This window comes from Hypomesus transpacificus, unplaced genomic scaffold (genome assembly GCF_021917145.1).
Source record: "Hypomesus transpacificus isolate Combined female unplaced genomic scaffold, fHypTra1 scaffold_441, whole genome shotgun sequence".
Taxonomy (NCBI): Eukaryota; Metazoa; Chordata; class Actinopteri; order Osmeriformes; family Osmeridae; genus Hypomesus; species Hypomesus transpacificus.
The window spans coordinates 15,028-34,661 of NW_025813958.1; the positions used below are offsets into that span (position 1 = coordinate 15,028).

The 19,634-nt window shown below is 45.8% G+C and overlaps 1 protein-coding gene across 2 annotated transcripts; it reads right to left on the bottom strand.

The window, feature by feature from the left end:
* Positions 1 to 810: 810 nt before the first annotated feature.
* Positions 811 to 14,216, bottom strand: LOC124465107 (protocadherin-10-like). 2 transcript variants are annotated; one of them, XM_047016974.1, is made up of 5 exons: positions 11,136 to 14,216; positions 10,273 to 10,331; positions 9,674 to 9,780; positions 3,686 to 4,042; positions 811 to 2,539 (listed from the first exon to the last, which is right to left on the bottom strand). In XM_047016974.1, exons 1-5 carry the CDS (start codon positions 13,680 to 13,682, stop codon positions 2,520 to 2,522), a joined length of 3,090 nt encoding a protein of 1,029 aa, XP_046872930.1. In that variant the 5' UTR covers positions 13,683 to 14,216; the 3' UTR covers positions 811 to 2,519. The 2 variants fall into 2 exon arrangements, with proteins under 2 accessions (XP_046872930.1, XP_046872929.1); XM_047016973.1 differs by lacking the exon at positions 811 to 2,539 and having other exon boundaries at positions 3,346 to 4,042.
* Positions 14,217 to 19,634: the final 5,418 nt, after the last annotated feature.

Genomic DNA, 19,634 nt, shown 5'->3' on the forward strand with positions numbered 1-19,634 from the left:
CACACACACTGACAAAGGGCTGATGTTTGCTGGGTGAGATCTTAAGCCATCCTGGGGCCCTAGGGAGGGACTACAGCATGGTCAATATCAGACATTAGATAAAGGAAGCTCTGTGTGTGTGTGTGTGTGTGTGTGTGTGTGTGTGTGTGTGTGTGTGTGTGTGTGTGTGTGTGTGTGTGTGTGTGTGTGTGTGTGTGTGTGTGTGTGTGTGTGTGTGTGTGTGTGTGTGGGAGGGAGTACAAAGGTTAGTCAACCTTGTGATAACAGTGATCACAGGACCCCCTCTTTGTTGTCTGATGACCCCACCACAAGACACACATTCACAGACTAACACGTGCATGCTGACACGTGCATGCTCGCGCTTATACACACACGTCCTCATCTAACTGGCTGTACATCCATCCAGGGGCAAATACATTCCTATCTCTTCAGCTTGCCTGGCTGTCAAGGAAAAGAAGGCGTTTGGGGAAAAGCGTGTGTGTGTGGTGTGTGCGGTGTGTGCACCATTTTAAGGCTATCCGAATATTTTTAAAAGCAGTAATTTAGGTCAGGGTCTGCTAGAAAATGGAGCAATCCACCACTGGACTTTGGATTTTCTTTTGAACAGAATCCTCTGTTGCATTTGTGTTTGTGAATGGAGACTGCAGGGTGTGTTTGATAGTGAGAAGATGGGCAACACGGAGCCCTTTTGGAGCTGGGTGGTTTAAATTTGGTGTGGAGAGTGGCATTGCAGCTGCATGATGGTGGAAAAGAAACACACCACGTTGTAAACTTCAATTACACTTTTTATTCATCACCTCTCGCCGTGTTTGCGTCTGGGTTTGTGTCTGTTTGTGTGTGTGTCTGTCTGTCACAGGATTGCAGGCTTGATTGGAGCCTTCAGAGTCTTGATTTCAGTCGTAAAATAGGCCTCTCTTCCTTTCTTAGACTCTCATCTTCTGGTGTGTGTGTGTGTGTGTCCCTTGGGGTGTAGGACAGCAAGTTAGTGTGTGATTGTGTGAACACCTTTGATGTCTAGCTCAGTTGTGATAGTCCTGTTTCTGCATATGGACTCGACTCAAACACAGCCTTTAGGCTTAACCGCTAGAAAATGCTCCACGTTGCTCTGTACACACATCGAGTCCAACACTTTAAACCTGGCAACTTCAAAACCTGACAACCCAAAAATGACAATCAACAAAAAAAAAACATCAACTTAAACCTTGGTTTGATTCAGAGAGGGTGCCCAACTCATCAAAGCCCCCCTCTTGGTTTTTAATACAAGTTGTTTTGAGCACTTAGTATCAGTTCTGATGACATAATCAGTGGATAAGAAACTAACCAATGGTTACACAGTTTCAGAAAAAGTATATCGTATATATAGATATTTATATATAGATTTTATAGTCATTTATACGCTTTAAAATAGCACAGTAAACACTTTGCACACATGATTTAAACCACAAAATGGATCTGGTCTAATAAGTAGGCCAATGTTGCAGAGGGAAGTCATCCCTAAAAGTGTTTAGCGTTCTCTGTATATCTCTGCATATCTCTGCTGCTGTTTAAGTCAAGGACTGAAGATTCTGAACACGTTGACCACACAGAAAAAGAAAAGAAAGAGAACAACAAAAACAGTTAAAAAAACAGTCCAAAACCGGAGATATTGAATGATAATGCACATCATTCACGTTTCTGGTTGATATCTTTTTTTTTTTCTTTTTTTTTTTTTCTCCCTCTGGTCTTCATACCTGTACAACCTCTGTCCGTGCCTTATCTAAACCTTTACCTGTTCCCATCTCTTTTCTTCTCCATCCCCTTCTTCTTTTCCTGGTTATCTCCTCTCTCCGTCACATTCTTTCTCTCTCAATCCCTCCTGCCTGTACAATTGGCTTAGTGGTGACAGTATAAACAGCTAAAGGGCTCAGTGAAGTTGAAGTTTGTACAGAAACCTTTTTCAGTTTTTTTTTGTTTCTCTCCATGTAAACAGGCACACACATCTAATGGGGGGGGGGAGGGGGAGGGGAGTACATTGACCCCACCCCGTCCACTTTGTTAACATGTCTGTTTCGGTACTCCATCAAGTCTTTGTCTCACTTTCGTCTCTGTCTTTGATGTAGTTCCCTGGGTCACTGTAGACCTCTCCATCCTTGTTGCGTTGGCATTCACGCAATCTCGTTCACATTTTCTCGTCCACGTCAATAAGCTTTTGCACGTCTCAGGCCTGCTGAGAAAAAGGAAGGCCTTACATGGTCCTAGAAGCCTAGCAGGAAGTTCCAAAGTCCATCTGCAACTTCCTCCCCCCGACACTCTTGCCAACCTGACACCCTACCTTACCCTCTCCACCCACCCCCCACCTCCCCACCATCTCCCAAATCAACAGAAACCCAAGTTTTCCATTTCAGCTGGGCAACTATGTTGACAGAGTTCGGAAACAAGACAATGTCCTTGTAAATTTTTTTGTTTTTGTTTTGTCTCCCTCGTTGGTCTCTCTGCTGTGCGAAACTCACGCCGTCTCAGACAAGTCCACACGGAAGGAGCTAGCAAATCCTTTTGTGGGCTGTGAGGAGAGAAGGCACACTCTGGTTATAACAAACAACATCCTTCACTAAGGAGAACTCATTGGTAAGCCTACTCTACATTTGAAGCACCATATTGGAAACTTCAAAAAAAGGGCCCAAGTAAAGCTTTGCACTCTCTGATTGCTAAGTTACAACTCTGTTAACCTACCTAATACCTTACATGACCTGATGGTAACACATCAGGCAAATGCTTCAAGTAAAGAGTACATCCCAAAATATCTACATTCACGGACAGTTTAATCAATGTGCATGCATCGTGCATGTTAGCCAAACCAAAGCAACCCAATGACAAACAGAGCTTTTCTGCCAAGATGAGGATGAGGCGGCAGTTCTAATTTGCTTGAGCACATTTAGTATTACATGAACAAGGCCAGCCAGCGAGAGACTGTAAATATATGTTAGAACCTGAATAACATCTACATTATCGTCATCCTCATGAGCCTTCCTCATCACTGAGGGGGAAACCAAGGGAGAGTGTTTACATGCGTTCGAGATGCAAAGCAAACGTGCCAGATTGTAAGCAGTGATTTTTTTTTATTTTTTTTTTAAGATGACTGACATGATACGATATGTGTGGTGAGTGTTCATGTGGGTGTTGAATTTTCTTAATGCAGCTGCTAATCTGAGGAGATTTAGTAACAGGTGTATGCTGAGAATGTGTCATGGTAAAGAAGAAAAGTTTATTGTATAGTCTTTGCTTCATGTTCATCATAGGAGGGCATAAGTGATAGAAGGATGAGGGGTTAATGAAAGCAAAGGAAAGAAAAATGTGGCCACAAATTTTGGTTTAAATCCAAAACATAGTTTTATTTTTTCATAAAAAGAAATGGACAATAAATAGAGGTTAGGAATTTTGAAAGGGGGCTTGATAGAATATCAGCAATGGGTAGCAGGTTACATTTTGAAAAATAGAAACACTCAGATTTGATGACAAAAGAACAACTTGACAAAAAACAGAAGAAGACATTTTCAAAATATAAACACTCTTACTCAAACAGAAAACAGAAAAAAAAGAGTAAACAAACAATGATAGTTCTTAGTTGAGTTAGTGTGAAACTGCTAGTATCTGTACTGGACTAAGCCAAAGTCGTAGGGTTCTAGCGAGCTGTCGTACTGATACTCACAGAGGAAGGTGGGTTTGTACGGGAGGGTGCCTCTCAGGCTATCATACTCTGTCCTCTCTAGCGTGCTGGTGCTGTACTGTGATTGGTGCAGGTGATTTGACCCTTGACCTTCCTTGCCGAAGGTGGAGAATGACCTATCGGTGGTGGAGGTGGAGGTGGGGAGGTCGGTGGCGGCGGTGACGCGCTCGAGCGCCGGTACCTCGGTGTCGGGCACGGAGTCCATGCCGGGCACGTGCAGGTTGCTGCGGTAGTCGGGCCCCTGGCGCCCGTCAGAGGGCACGAAGGTGGGCATCCAGCAGCGGTCCGAGTGGCCCAGGGCCTTACACTCCTCTGTGCAGTTAGAGAAGAGGTCGGCGCCTGTGGAGGCGGACGGAAGGATGAGGACAGAGGGATAAAGGAGGTGAGGGAGATGCAGTGTGGAGGAGGTTGTGGGTGGGGAGGGGGAGGTGGGAGGGGGGGGTGTTCATGAAATGTTGGATGGAGAAGAAAGGAACGGCGGTGGGAAGGATGGGTGCGAGGCAGGGGAGGGCAGAGTGAGGCGGGGAGGGCAGAGTGAGGCGGGGAAGGCAGAATGAGGCAGGGGAGGGCAGAGTGAGGCAGGGGAGGGCAGAGTGAGGTGGGGGAGGGTGGGTGGGGAGGGGGGGAGATGGGAGGAAAGAGTCAAGAAAGGAATGTAAAGAGAGAGGGAGTGAGAACGAGAAAAAGATTGTCAGGATATTGGATCGTGAAGCAGATGTCTTCGAAACAAAAACAAACACCATCTTACAGACTTTGTCTACATCTTAGATGAAGTCAATTATCAGTATTTACAGACTTTCTCATCTATTTAGTGAAATGCGCAATCAAACTGGAATAATATTGCATCAACATGTCCTCCCTTGTCTTTGTTTGTGTACAATACATGTTCAAGCACCCAAAGGAAAAGTCTGAAAATGTGTTTCGATTCTGTTTAAACAAAAACGTCAATTATGCACAGCAATACACCATGAAGGAAGTACTATAATGGGCATAGAGATCTGTTCAATCCCTATTCAATCAAGCCTACTCAAGCTGACAAGGCGTGCAATTGACAGTGAGCCCCTGCCAAAAATGATAGCTGGTACGACACACACACCAATGAAGACAATACCCGGTATCACAAACAGCCGTCTTAAAAGAACAACGGTGACCTTAATTATGCTCTCTTGGAGAGATGGAACAAAGAAGGGAGAGAAAGATGTGAGAGAGAAAGAGATAGAGAACCAGGAATAATGATACCCTCTAGCGATTCCAGTCGTCGGATGGAATGGATTTTTCACTTTTCCCCGCTTCAGACGGCGGTGGGACAATGCTGGAGCGTCGGAATGAGGGGATCAAAGAAGGAGAGGAGCGAGGGAGGGAGAGAGAGAGAGGGAGAGAAATGGAGGTGCGGGCGGGGGAGAGCATGCTAATCTCTAATCTCTAATTCCCCCTGGCTGAGGGGGCTGCAGATCAAAGGGTCTTCTTAGACAAATCTGCCCTGCTGATAATGCTGCTGTTCCTCCACACAGACACACACACAAACACACAGAGGAAGAGAGAGGGACATACACACCAGCCACTCGAGTACACACATCCATTCAGGCAGGTACGCTTGCACACACTCACACACACTTATCAAAGGGAGAATATAGTCTAAATCTCACTTGGATGCAGAGTTGGCTCTAAATCCCCACACCAGATATGTGAGCCTGGCCTGTAAGGTGACGTGCAATAGCTTTCCTGTTTTCTCTTTCTATCTCTCATTTACTCACTCAGACACACACACACTCCACCTTTCTGGCACACACACACTCTTCGGGCTGTTTATCCCGTGCACCTTGTCTCTCCAGAGAGCAGAGCAGGAAACAAACAAAACCAAACAATGACTGGCAACCATAAAGCTGAACAGTGAATGACCTCATCAAGCACCACACACACGCACACAGTTAAATGTGCTCGCACAGTTACAAATACATCCGCTCAGACACACTCAATTACGCACACGCCAAAAGACAACAACAGCACGCAGCGCAAACAAACAATCTCGTCTTTAATAAGCAATTATCTGCTCTCTTTTTTTTCCACCTCTTGTTTTTCCTATTCTTATTACGTCTGTGCTTGTTTCTGGAGTCCCAAAACAGCATGATTTTGCTAATTACATCGAGAGAGAGAGAGAGAGAGAGAGAGAGAGAGAGAGAGAGAGAGAGAGAGAGAGAGAGAGAGAGAGAGAGAGAGAGAGAGAGAGAGAGAGAGAGAGAGAGAGAGAGAGAGAGAGGAGAGAGAGAGAGAGAGAGAGAGAGAGAGAGAGAGAGAGAGATGGCTAGGTAGAGATAAAGAAAAAAAGTGAGAAAGGAAGAGAGATAGAGAACTGCAGATGTTCTTTGGCTTTCCTCTGTTAGCTGCATCATGGACATCCTATTTTTCATCCTCCCCTCTTTCCCCCCCAAAACACTGTCCCTTATCGGCCCCTGTGGACGCCCAGACAGGAAATGTCAATATTTGGACAGGAAGTCAGCGTGGCGGGTGGTTTTCACCTGCTGGCTCAACCAGAGGGACAATGATGAGTGGAGCAGAGACCTCCCAGGGCCAAAGGACTGGACGATGGCTCTTCCTTCTGGAGCCCTGACAAGGCAGGGTGATGGATCAGTCTCCTGGGGGTGAGTCCCCCTCATGCTCACCCCAGCGCGACCGCCTTGGAAGGAGGTAACCCTAACCCTGTGGCTTTAATGACTCAATTGACTCAATCCCATGTTCTATTCCCCATCATAGCAAAGCATGTGACCTTGATATTAGTCAGAGATCTGAACCCATTGTTATACCCATCGTGCAATCAATAGTATTATTATACCTATCGTGCTATCAATAGGATTATTATACCTGTTGCATTATCAGTGGGATTGCATGGTTAGTCTGAGTTGGTCCAGGAAACTTTAGGGTTCTGACTAACTCATGAATTATTCCTGTTGTTCTCTGCAGTGATGCTGATTGCTATGTGCGTTTACTAGGAAAGGGCAGATCATGTTCAGATTGAAAAGGCCTTACTGGCTTATTTCTGGATCTAGAAAAGCACTTAATCAAGTCCTTGTCAGACTTTTAAAAAGCAGACAAATCTCCATTGATATTTGGATGAAGCTGCAACATTGAACAAGGGACAACTATGCTGGAGAGGAAACAGGGGGAAGAACATACCACTGTTATAATCATTACAATCTTGGCAGACTGGGGCTACACGCAACCTAATGGTCTTTACCGGTGCTTCAGTTTAACGGTGCTTCGACTGTACACACGCTGTATGAACATTGTACACATTTACAGATTACTCAATCAGGACGCCACCACTGTCCAAAGGATGTCTCTGCTTCATGAACATTGTGTTGCCAAGCGAATACTGGGAGCGACGCTTCCCATTGACATTATCATGGCGCCAGTGATGCCGAGCCCAAGGGATTCATTTCCAGGGTGATGTGGCAAAGGAGCGGCTTGTGGCGGCGAACACGAACACAACGTCGGCCACTGCTAATTTACAATCAGCAATCTTAATGCTCCGCCGTAGTGATTTAATTGTGTCATTTGTCACGCCTGTTGTTCATACAAAACAAACGTCAAAGATAATGATCTTTGAAAAGAGAGAGTGAGCAGAAAAAAAGAAAAGACGAAGGAAAAGTGGGGGAAAAAAATAGAAGGTCGCTCCCTTGGTTCTGCCGAAGCTTCTTGGTCCTTCAACACTTTTAAACAAAATCCAATCTCTTTCTCGAATGAATATTTTATCTCCTACTCTTTCACTAATTGTCACCTTGTCTTTAGGTCTGCGGGCTAACCTGTCAGCACTGCTTAGCTTGATGTCCAAAATAATGAGAGAAACAACAGCTAATTTGAATCCAAATGACCTGTGTAGAAAAAGTAAGAAAAAACGTTTCAAGTGACTAAACACTTTTTATCAATCGATGAAGCTTTAGCTCTCTAAACGAAACGCTTGTAGTTTTGAACCCAATCCAAAGATCTTCTTCTGAATGTATAAGACAGTGTCTACTGCCAACTGATGATATTTACAACAGCCAGCTCTTTTGATTTAGCATCCGGTCAAATACTTATTTTCTTAAGTGTCACAGGGAGATGGTTGATGGCGTGCCAAGTCTTAAAATGGTTTCTCTCCTGATTTGAAATTCCAGGATGGGGTAAGGTGGCGTGTAGCGTCTCAGGATAGCGTTAGCCTTGGTGCTAACCTTCATTTGATAATTGCTATGCAAAGGTTCTCGAAATGAATTACTGATCATTGGACTGTAACATAGCACAACGTGCCCTGCAGACAGAATGAAGGATGAGACTTGCTATGAGTTAGGGACACACACTTACAGACAAACACACACACACACAAACACACACACAAAGCATATCTGAAGCAAAGGTAGCCCAGAAGGCGCAGACACAATCAGTCACACGCAAAAAGACTTCAAGCAAACATTCACCAACAGCCTCTGGTTAGTCAGCAAGCCCCAAGCCACTGGAACACCGCCAACTCCTCCTCCTACGACTCCCTCACTCCAACCATAACATCATTTACACCTTCCAATGCATTATCTCTGGAGAACTCCAACTCTCACACACACAGACACACACTCAACCCAAAACACATACGCACACTCACGGCAGCTAATATTTACAAAAGCTTATGAAACCCGAGTGTTGTGTTCTACCAAACGACAGTAGCCAGGCCTCCTGTGGAGAGGTAAGCTGTTGTCTTCTAAATAAAACACTGAAGCAAATGTTCTGCCCGCTACACATGGAGCTCCAACCAAGCCAAGCAATTATGTCCCCAGTTGGGGGGTGGGTGGGGGTGGATTCAACCCCAACCATCCCCCCCACCCACGCTGCCACGGTTTCTAGAAAAGCCTTGCACCAACTCGCCGAGCCAAAGTCTGGACGTTTGTTCTGGGACCTGGGCAACCCAGACTTCATGCCCATCTGGCAAGGTTTTTTAATCATAACAGGCCGGTGGGCGGGTGGGGGCTTGGGTCATCAAACCACCTTTAGAATCTCTGCAACCCCAGCAGGCCAACACCATCCATTTGTATTCCAACCCATGGTAAGGTGATATTTGGCATCTCTCTGTCTAGACATTGGCAAATGACAGATGTGGCTTTCAATTACTTTAAAGGAAAGGGCAATTCAATAGATATTCGGACTGCGTGCAGCCAGGCAATGCTCTGGTCATCTTATGATCAATAAAATCATTGCAACGTGATACTGGTTAGAAATGTTGCAACAGACTGATCTATGAGTAACTCTAAATCCAATATGCTATGGTCTGATTGTCTCCATACTAACCAATAACAACAAGGTTGAGTGTGTGTACACGTGTGTGTGTGTGTGTGTGCCTGGATGAATGACAAAAGGTCAAGACTGGGGCAAGGCAAGGGTCAATTCAGTTTAGATGTAATCCATTCCAAATAGAAATGGGAACAATTCCAGAAACCAAAGAACATATATATTTACATGGTACATTGACTTCTGGTGAAATCCGATATATTTGAGCAAGGTTAACTATATTGGCGCATTGCTGTGTTGCCCTACAGCACACAAAAAGCAAACTTTAATCTCGTTCAGATAACTCATTACGTTGCTTCCAATTGTGTCACTCATTTATCTCCTATATTCTCTTTCCCCGCGGACATGTTTAGGCGTATTGATTTGCTCAAGCGAGAAAAAAAAAGAAAAGAAAAAGCATTATCGCTGCCTGCAGTTTGCTGTCCTTTCAGCACCACGGCATGGGGAGAAAGAGAGAGAGCGGATGTAATCCACTGAATCTGTCTCTCGTTCACCCATTGTGAAACACAATCAACACCTCGAGCCTGTTTCATATTCACGCCAGCCAACGACCGGAGAAACCTCAAATTAAGACAATTAAAAGTCACCGGTCCGCACCGCGACACCGGCATTAGCCCTCCACAAACAGGGTGCTGCGTAATGGGGTAATTATGGTGAACTCACCGGCCGAGTGACCCCGGTTGGTGGCGTCGTGGTCACTGTCCCCTTGTTCGCTGTCGCCGTGCCCGCTATCTTTAGAACTGACAATGTCCGCCTCCTGGAATGCAGAACTGGAAAGCGAAATGGGGAAGTGGGGAGAGAGATTGTTGTAAAAAAAAAAAAAGTAAATAAAAGAATGAAAGGAAGGGGGTGAGAAAGACAGAAGAAGGGAGGGAGAGAGAGCGAAGCCAGTCAGAAATTGACACCATATTAATGCTTTCACGGTGGCCATCAAGTTTCTAAATTGGATGTTACACTTGACATGCAATAAAAACCAGCATCAAGGCTTAATAGGCGCGCAAATCTGTCAGTTATGGGACACGAGCCAAATTGGAGATAAACGTTCTATGGATATTTTAGAGTGACAGCCCTTTGCGGAATATTGAATAACATGGTTTGTGTCTGCAGTGTAAACCCCGTGTGATATTGGAATGTTATGGAACATGTATGTGCGAAGCCGTGTGGGTTGTGTTGTGAATGCAACTGGAACAAAAATACAGAAATAAATAGAAGCTTTGGGGGATTTTGAGAATGGTGATTTGCCTTTTACTGTCTTTTCTCACCTGTTCACGCGCCTAGGCCTGTCGACCAGGTAGCTGAGTTCTGCCCTTTGGTGTTTCGTCTGAAAGAATCACATTTGACATGTGTTAAACACATCCATTTCACCTCATCATCAAAGTTGGTACACTATTTATGTTTGGACTATTATGCTGCGGAAAGACGCAAAGACGCTCTTGAAGGGAACAGGACAGTGACATTTCATGTTATTGACTCTCCCTTTCTCCCTCTCTCTATCCGGGGTGTGGGGAGTGGGTTAGGGAGGCGATTGAATGCGTAAATGATAGAGCCAAACGGCGCCGCAACTGAACAACCTTTGTTCACGGTGCTGCTATGTGGCGCCGTGCGCGGCATACTTAACGCGCAGCACTAACTACTGAGTGCCTGGCTGCCCTCCGCTCAGCCGCAGTCAACAAGCCCCGCAGGCCGGCGGCGCTGCGAGCAGGACGACGCACAGATTCAAACCAATAACCTGATTGGTTTATGGAAATTATACGCACGGACTGATGGGGGGGGGGGGGGGGGGGGGGGGGGGGGGGGGGGGGGGGGGGGGGGTAAATTAAATTGAACTAGTATGATTCAAATGATAGCATATGTTACTGAATAAGATAGTCAAAATAACCTATATTATGAATATAATTTTCGATTAGAAGGATGGCCGGTTGATATGTACGCTCATCGATTACTTTATACTGTAATGAAAGAAGAACTGGTCTCGCTTGACACCTGTATCTATTTTGCAACCTGTAAAGCTCAAGAGATTAAAACAAATTAATTATTTACGCCTCAACAGGCCATGAATCACTTTCGTCCTCGTACGTTGCGCATGAGGTAGAGAAACTATGGCACACAATGAGTCAGAACGTACCTCATTGGAGAGGATGCTGCCATTAGAAATGATGTCCGGTTGCTGGTCACTGTATCCTGTGACAATTGCCCCGCACGGATTGGTGTGGTCGGTGTCAGTGCTCCTCGAAGGGCTGCATGGTTTCAGGAACATTAGATCCGTCTTGGCGGACTCTGGTGTCAGACACACCTGATAGCAGTATGAATTCTGGTTCTGGTGGTGATGGGACCCAAATCCTCCGCCCACGCCGCCCACCCCGGATTCTTCCACGGGCACCTGCCCAACCGGACCGACCCCTGACGTCACGTTGGTGCTTTGGACAAGCATGATGTCTGACTTGCTCAGCTTCTTCTGCTTCCGGCCGCGAGCCTGGCGGCTGCAGCACGAGCTACAACACAGACAGCATTCTCCCGCCAGAAGGCACGTGTACAGGTTCAGTTTTTTGTCCTTCTGACAGCGCACGGCCAAAACAATCATGGCAAGCAGGAAGATGAAGGAGACAGAGCCCAGGGCGATGATAAGGATAAGGGTCAGGTCGAGAGAGGTCTCCTTGGACTTGGCGGTGGAGCCCCTGTCCCCGCTTCGGCCTTCAACCACGCTATCCACCAGGATGACGCTCACACTTGCCGAAGAGGAGAGGGGTGGCTGCCCATGGTCTCTTATTTCGATCAACAGGTCATAGGAGCCCTGGGGGTCCCTTTTAGTGGACACCCGCCTGGCAGTCCTTAGCTCCCCCGTCCTCCAGTCCATACGGAACATACCCATCTCGTTGCCCCGTAGTATGCTGTAGGACAGTCGTGCGTTTTCGCTGTCATCCGCGTCCATGGCAACGATGCGCGTAACCAGGTAACCAGGCTCCGCCGAGCGCGGTAGGTGCTCTTTAGCAGTTCCGTTTTTACCGATTGGGGCAATAACCGAGGGCGGGTTGTCATTCTGGTCTACGATGATAACGTCTACTGTGGCGTTGGAGGAGAGCTCGGGGTTTCCGGAATCTTTAGCTTGGACCATAAAACTAAACTCCTTCAGTTGTTCATAGTCAAAGGAGCGCAGAGCGTATAGGTAGCCAGTGTCTTGATTGATTGACACATATGTGTCCACGGACATGCCCTGGATGTCACACTCCAATATGGAGAAGGTAATAACGGCGTTTGGCCCTACGTCAGGGTCCAAAGCGCTCACAGCGTGGATAAAAGCGCCAGGTACGTTATTCTCTGTCACGTACACAGCATAAACCGGCTGCGTAAACCGGGGTGCATTGTCGTTCTCGTCCGAGACATGGACTTTAATAGACTTGCTCGTAGCGAGTGAGGGCAGCCCCTTATCTTTGGCCACCACAGTGATTGTGTATGAGTCTGTGTTTTCCCTGTCTAACGGTCCGTCCGTGACAATGGTGTAGTAATTTTTAAACGACGATTTAAGTTTGAACGGCACATCTCCTTGTATTTCGCAGGTCATCAGTCCGTTTTCACCAGAGTCCTGGTCCGTGACGCTGAAGAGCGCTATCACTGTGCCCGGGGCATCTTGCTCGCTCACAGACTCCGTCACCGTACTGAAACTGATCTCCGGTGTGTTGTCATTTACGTCCACGAGCTTTACCAGCACTTTACAGTGCGCGGGGACAGCATTTGGACCCATGTCTTTCGCCTGAACGTATATCTGGTGCGTATTGCTCTCCTCGTAGTCCACCTCTCCAGCTACCTCTATCCGTCCAGTTCTGGCGTCGATATTGAATAGGTCCTTTATCCGTGGTGCGTTGTGACTGCTGAAGGAATACACCACCTCTCCGTTCTGTCCCTCGTCTACATCCGTGGCGTTTAACTGAATTACCAGCGTTCCCATGGGAGAATTCTCCCGAAGGTTTACTGTGTATACTGACTGGTCAAACGTGGGCGCGTTATCGTTGGAATCCAGAACTTTAACCACTAAGAGAGCGGTGCCAGTCCGCTGTGGTATCCCTCCGTCCACGGCCGTGAGTACGTACCGATGCACCGCCTGCTGCTCCCGGTCTAATGGTTTTTCCAGCACCAGCTCAGCGAATTTGTTTCCATCGCTTTGCGTCTGAACATCCAGGTAAAAGTAGTTATTGTTCGTTATGGCATATGTATTGAGCGAGTTCGTGCCCACGTCCGGATCGAATGCGTTCTCCACGGGGAAGCGGGTACCGGGGATGGCACTCTCTGATATCTCCACGGAAATATCGGTCTCGGGAAAACGGGGGGGATTGTCGTTGATATCCAGAACCTCGATCTCCACCCGAAAAAGCTCCAGCGGACTTTCCAAAAACACTTCCAGATGCAGTAGGCACGGAGTGGTCTGCTTACATATCTCCTCGCGGTCGATTTTGTCCTTGACTAATAGCGCCCCGTTCTCCAGATTCACTTCCAAGTACGGATTCCTTGAGCTGGGTACAGTCTGGAAACGGCGAGAGGAAAGTTTTGTGATGTCCAACCCCAAATCCTCCAATAAATTTCCAACCACGGTCCCCGGTTCCTGCTCCTCCGGGACGGAGTAATGCAGCTGGGAAAGCGCTCCGTCCAGGATGGAGACCAGGATTAGTAACAAAATCATTTCCACTTCCTCTCTCAAGTGCACTTGAATATAAAAAATAAATAAAACAATATTATTCCGTTTTAATATGATGATCGAACATTTCCTGTCGATTCTGTCCGTAGAAAGGCAAACGACACAGCAATGAGGGTGCCAAAATCTGAAATTCCTCCTCTCTGCGTCGTGTCAATCGAAAAGCATGCAGTTTGAGTCGTCAGAAACACAGCCATTTGATCTACGCTTCTTCTTTTAATCAATTCTGCCCCGGTCTGTGAGCTTTGACGTTGGCACAAACATTGCAGCGCGAGAGAGGAAGAGAGCCAAGACGCACAAATACACTCCTCTTGTAAAGAGGACTGGAAAAGTCACAACTAAAAATATGAAATTCCACACGAATAGATAGGTAATACATAAACCAGCATAATCGCAAGAAACTACACTGGATTTGCAAACGCTGTGTGTAAATACGGTCAATATTTTGACTTTCTCTCACTGGGTGCGTCTATGTATTCACTGCGACTCTACACTCTGAGGGCTAACGATCCGCTCTAGTCGGCTCCTGGAAGGCGAGTGAGGGGAGCGGGGTTGGTTTTACACACAGCTACCATCCCACCAGCCAATGATGGCCCCAAACACCAGGCAAGGTTACACCTGATTGGGTCACATCCACGCCAGCCACAACGCACAGCGGACCGTTCTAATAATATAACCAGATAAGTGCTCCTCCATCCCTAGCCTCGGTATATGGAGTGAAATTAAATGTTTTACACGACCTGTGAATTTGAAAGTCGGACCAGTAGTGACAGGTATCAAATGTATTCAGTATGTCGCTTACGCACGCATCGGTTACTTCACTATTCAAGGAATTTTAAAACGGAGACTATTTAGAAACCATGTGATGGCATTCGTTCTAAGAACTAATAAGAAGATTTGCCAAAGATGGTCTATGCCCAGATTAGCCGCTCTCCCATTTTTGAATCGATTTCGAATAAATTATTTCAACAGTAGGCCTACAGTATAAAAAAGTGCTGGTTGTATATCCTGGTTACACTGTAATAATGTCACTCACTGAATAAATTAATGTTGGGCAAAGAGAACAAAATATTACACGCCTCTCTCTCTCTCTTTCCGCCTCTCTCCGTCTCTCTCTGAAGTAACACACATTCTCTTTCTCATATTCAGGCACACATTGTCTAGACTACATGATGATGATCCATTCTCCGCATGATTCAAATAATAGTAGTGCCCGTTCACTCTCATTTAGGACATGTTGAATGTTTCTAAGGTACCATTCGATCTTGGCGCTCATCTGTTCCATCGTCCACAGTAGGGGAACCTGCCCGTCAACATTGTAGACGCGGCCAGAGCTCGGGACCGTGGCCAAGCCCAAGCCCAAGCCAAGCCCTCTGCCTTCACCCGCCCTCTAGTGGCTGATATTCATGTTATTAACATGACCCGCACGAATGCACGGTGATGAACGTTTATTTCTCCTACTTACTGTACACTCACACTTACACTTACACCCCCCCCCCCCCCACACACACACACACACACACACTTGCACGGTCACACAAATACATTAATACCCTATTCATACAATTCGAAGACAGTTGGATGTTTTTTTTGCCTTAACACACCTTGGATAATCAATGACCTGGAACCAAAATAAGATAGTGTATATTGTCAAAGTCTATGTTATTTGTCTTTATCACCCTAATGATATGTAGCCTATTCCAACACCTGACCAAGGTTATAGGAGTTGTGGAGATTCAGTTCAATGTAGCATTTTGACTTGTACTGAGATAATCACCAACTCTAGCTCATGTTAGTTCCTCTATCTTCCTTCTTTCGTCATTAACTCGTTCCCCCAACCAAGCCGTGATTTCATCATACACTCATTTAATTTCACGAAGCATGAGTCAATATGCAAATGATATGGTTTTGACGTAGATACAGAGAAGGTCTCCGATGGTACACCCCGCGACCTATTTATTGAATCATGATAAATGGATGGAAGCAGGGCCGTACGCAGGGCCCAAAAAATACTGAGGTCATGAGTCAGAACTTCTAGGCGGGTTCGGGGGCATGCTCCCCCGGAATTTTTTTAAATTACATTATTTAAATATGGCCATTTTCTCTTATTGAGTCTTAAGGAGCAAAAACATCATCATTATGACTTTTGAATATGGGGCGGTGTGGAGCTTTTGAAATTTTGAGGTAAACATGGGGCATTCTGAGGCTTTTTGAAGGACCTTTATGGGACTCATGAAGTAAGGGCAAGTTACCACAATTATTATTATATGGCAACGACGGTACGAGCGTTCTGATTGGATAATGAGTAGTCACCCCAGCCGCGTATTGCCCTCCTCGCCGGTCAATACGGATCCGTATTGCCCTCTGACGTCAGCTTCAAAATGAGCGATATGGACAAGTCAGCTGCTGAGTTTTACTATCCAGATGATGCTGAAAAGCTTTGTCATCGAAAGTGAGGATGAAGACCAGACTCTTTGAATCACTTGTGTCGTTATTTTGTGATGAAATTAAAGCCATTTTAGCAGAACCATGTTGTCAGCTTTCTATAAAAAGTAATGAGTTGCTTGGCAACACATGAAACACACCGTGAGAAGACTTGAGAGCTAGCTACAATTAGCCTAAAGGTACCATTTATTTTCGTTTACAAAATGAAAAGAATCTAAAATTGCCATATAATAAACTACTTACTAACCTCGACCGTTCGGTCATGCCGGGAAATATCAAACTGAGGCTGGAACGTATCGACCGAGCCATAGCGAGTCAGTTTGATATTTCCCAATTGCCACTGAATTTCATTTTCAATCAATCACATCAATGACATATCAATCGCAAAATGAATGTTGATTCAACCGGTGGAAATTGATTGACAACCGGTACTGACGGAGTTAACCAAACTTTGATTTGATGTTTCCTTATCCGAGTGCTGCAATACAAATATTTCCACATGAAAATGAATCTTTCTTCTCACAGTCATCTGCCACTTAAACTTCTCTTAACCTACATGTTTAGTTTGCTGCGCTCCTCTTCCAGTGACTGTAACTAACATAGGCTATTCACTAACAGTAGCGGTATGTCTATGGCAGAGCCATAGAAAAAGATTCTGCAAATTCTTTTTCTATGGCTCTGGTCTATGGCGGTAACATCAGCGTCCGACTTGTGTTTGGTGGTTACCATAACGACAGTACGTTTTGTTGATGACGCGCAGCACGTATGTCCAAACTCTTGAGCTACTCGGCTCTTCAAGTATAAAATCACGTTACGGTTTGTGGGAGACCAAGATCATCGTCCTGCAGTCAGTTTCACGTGTACTTTATTTTGAGTTTATATACCACGATTTAAGCACAAAAAAAACTGAAATACGAAAAAAAATACCGAGGACACGACCTCGGTGTCCTCAATGGTAGTTACGGCCCTGGATGGAAGCCTGGCGTTGACGTTAATTACAGTAGCATGCGCTTCCAATTCCATATTTAATAGACGCCAACAATATAAGCTACACGTAATAGAAAAAGATGCTGGCTTTAATGGGCGAGATGGGATTAAGTTATTCTGTTTGAGGACCTCAAGACACTAGTCTAACAAACAAAGCGGAGACGTTAGATTAATTATTATAGACGTCGGGGCTGAATCGGTGTGTGACAAAATCGAGCTGACAGTCAAGTAGAGTGATATGGTGGCAAATCGGAGAGCCGGCGCATCGCCGAATAGATAGGAAGAACGAAGAACGGGACATTTTCTCAACGTTGCGGAGACCAATATCGCCCCCTAGCGAGTGGTAGCTCTGCCCTCTTGACGGTGGTCAGTGAATAGATGAAATTGCACTGAGCGCTGCCGCTGACCTAAAATCAGTTTAATATTCTCCCACTATGTTAAACCGGGGATTCAGGGAGAGTAACTGACATGAGGTTTGTGTTTGGCGGTATCCCGATATCTTGCGTTTTATTAACTAGGACCTGTATTATGTGGTTATTATCCTTTCGATATGAGGGCATGTATAATTTAGTGACTCTAAAATGACAAATGCGAACATCATTTTTGACGAATGATGTCATAACCGAAGTGGGTGTGAAGGACTGACTCGTTATAAGGATGGGGAGTTGAAGGGTGCAATAACGGGCTCGACTGGACATAAATATTTAATGTTAGGAACAAAAAAAGCAATTAAGATGTCATTATCAGAGTTAGTGCCAGTGGATACAACTTAAAAGTCCCTGTGCAGCTGCCAGCCCATATTCAACATTAGTTAGGGCTTGGTTTGATGATGTAATACTGAATTGGTTGTGGAGTAGACTGGTAAGGTGCCTTTAGTGCACAGGTCTGTAAGACCGGAAGTGAAGTGCACTGCACTCCTCCAGTCTCCAGTTCAAAAGATTGCTCTTCACTGATCGTGATTTTTTCCTGGTTTTCCACAATGCAATATGGAATAATCAATTCATGAAAGTGTAGAAAACAGAAGTTAGAAAATAAAAGCAGAAAAAAAGAAGGGGAAGTTCTTTTAGTACAAGCCGTGTCACTGTCCATCCCTGTCAATGGTGCAGTGTTGTATAGTAAAGTAAGGAGGGAAAGGGATACTGTATGCACCCCCCAGGCCCCGAGGGTGTGTGCTTAGTGACTGGGGGAGACAGCTGAATAGGGACCTCCTGACCCCCACACCATCAGTCTGCATGATGGATAGATGGATGGAGGGGGACCAGGAGGATGGATGGAGTGAGGGATGATATCACGACAAGGTTGGCCCTGTATTCAAGCAGCTCACATCTCTCTAAAAAGAGAAATATTTCACAGTAGACATTCCCACGGAGAGAAAAATAGTTATTTTTAGTGTCCACATTCACAGAAGTACACTGCAGTTCCAGAAATGTCTCAATAACCAGTCTCCAACGTCTCTCTCTCTTTCTTTGTATCTCTCCTGCACTCTACCCTCCAGCCCACAGTTTGGTCATGCAGTCCCCTCCCCTGACATAGCTCTTGCAGACAGAACACCTCCAGCAGTCCCCCCGACATGAAAGCAATCTGTGTACTCATATTCATGTCTTTCTGGAACTGATCTCTCTCTATCTAATGTAGCTGTCCCTAGGGCCCGCCCCCGTCTCCCCGATGGCTCTGGCTCTTCCAAGCGGACGGCTCCCAGTGAGTTGCCGGGGCCGCTTTTGATTGACACTTAGACAGGCGGGAGGATGATGGAAGGGGGGTGGGGGGGGTGAATGTTAGCAGGGTCAGAGGGACTCAGGAGGACGATGCCTTAGACAGTCGGGCGGTTTGGGAGGAGGAGGTAGGGGGGGAGCAGAGTTTGGAATTGGGGGTGTTCTAGGAAATCTTTTGAAAAATAGATGATGTGGGTAAATGAGTTTGGGGGAGGCTACCCTTTCAGAAATGGGTGTTTGTGTTAGATTTTCACGGTTATTGAAGCTGGCACATGTTCTCAATACCTCACACGCATGTGCATGCACACACTCCCTATCCAATCTCATATTGTTTTTGTACGTGTCTGGCATTATAAGCCATAATTGATCTGTGTGTGTGTAGGGCCAGTTTCAAGGGACTGTACATGTTTCTGGGAAATAACCCTTGAGTGATGTCAAATCTAGACAGACAGAATGAGGGGCTACTGTGTAGTTGGGAGCATGAGATAATGATGAATTATCAAAAATATCCCAATTGGCTCCAGTGATATTCATGCACAAATGATTGACGAACACTGAATATCGATTACATATTTTTGGACAAACATGAAATGTAGACAGAACGCGTTGTGAAGTCATCATCATCATTAAGGTATGGGTTGATGGGTAACGTCCAAAAGGGACGTCTCTTGGATGGGGAAAGTGGGTCGAAATAAACATTGTTCGTAAACCATGTGACCAAGCTGCCACGAGATGAGGAATGCTACTAAGACCAAAGCCCTAGGTAGTCAATTAAGATCTGCGCTCCGTTTGTGTG

What these genes read in the sequence shown, in the direction of transcription:
- LOC124465107 (XM_047016973.1), bottom strand. Translation starts at nt 13,682, where the DNA reads ATGATTTTGTTACTAATCCTGGTCTCCATCCTGGACGGAGCGCTTTCC. An exon ending in AGGCCTAGGCGCGTGAACAG is followed by an intron (nt 9,781 to 10,272) that starts GTGAGAAAAGAC and finishes TTCGCTTTCCAG; the next exon opens with TTCTGCATTCCAGGAGGCGG. An exon ending in CAACCGGGGTCACTCGGCCG is followed by an intron (nt 4,043 to 9,673) that starts GTGAGTTCACCA and finishes CCGCCTCCACAG; the next exon opens with GCGCCGACCTCTTCTCTAAC.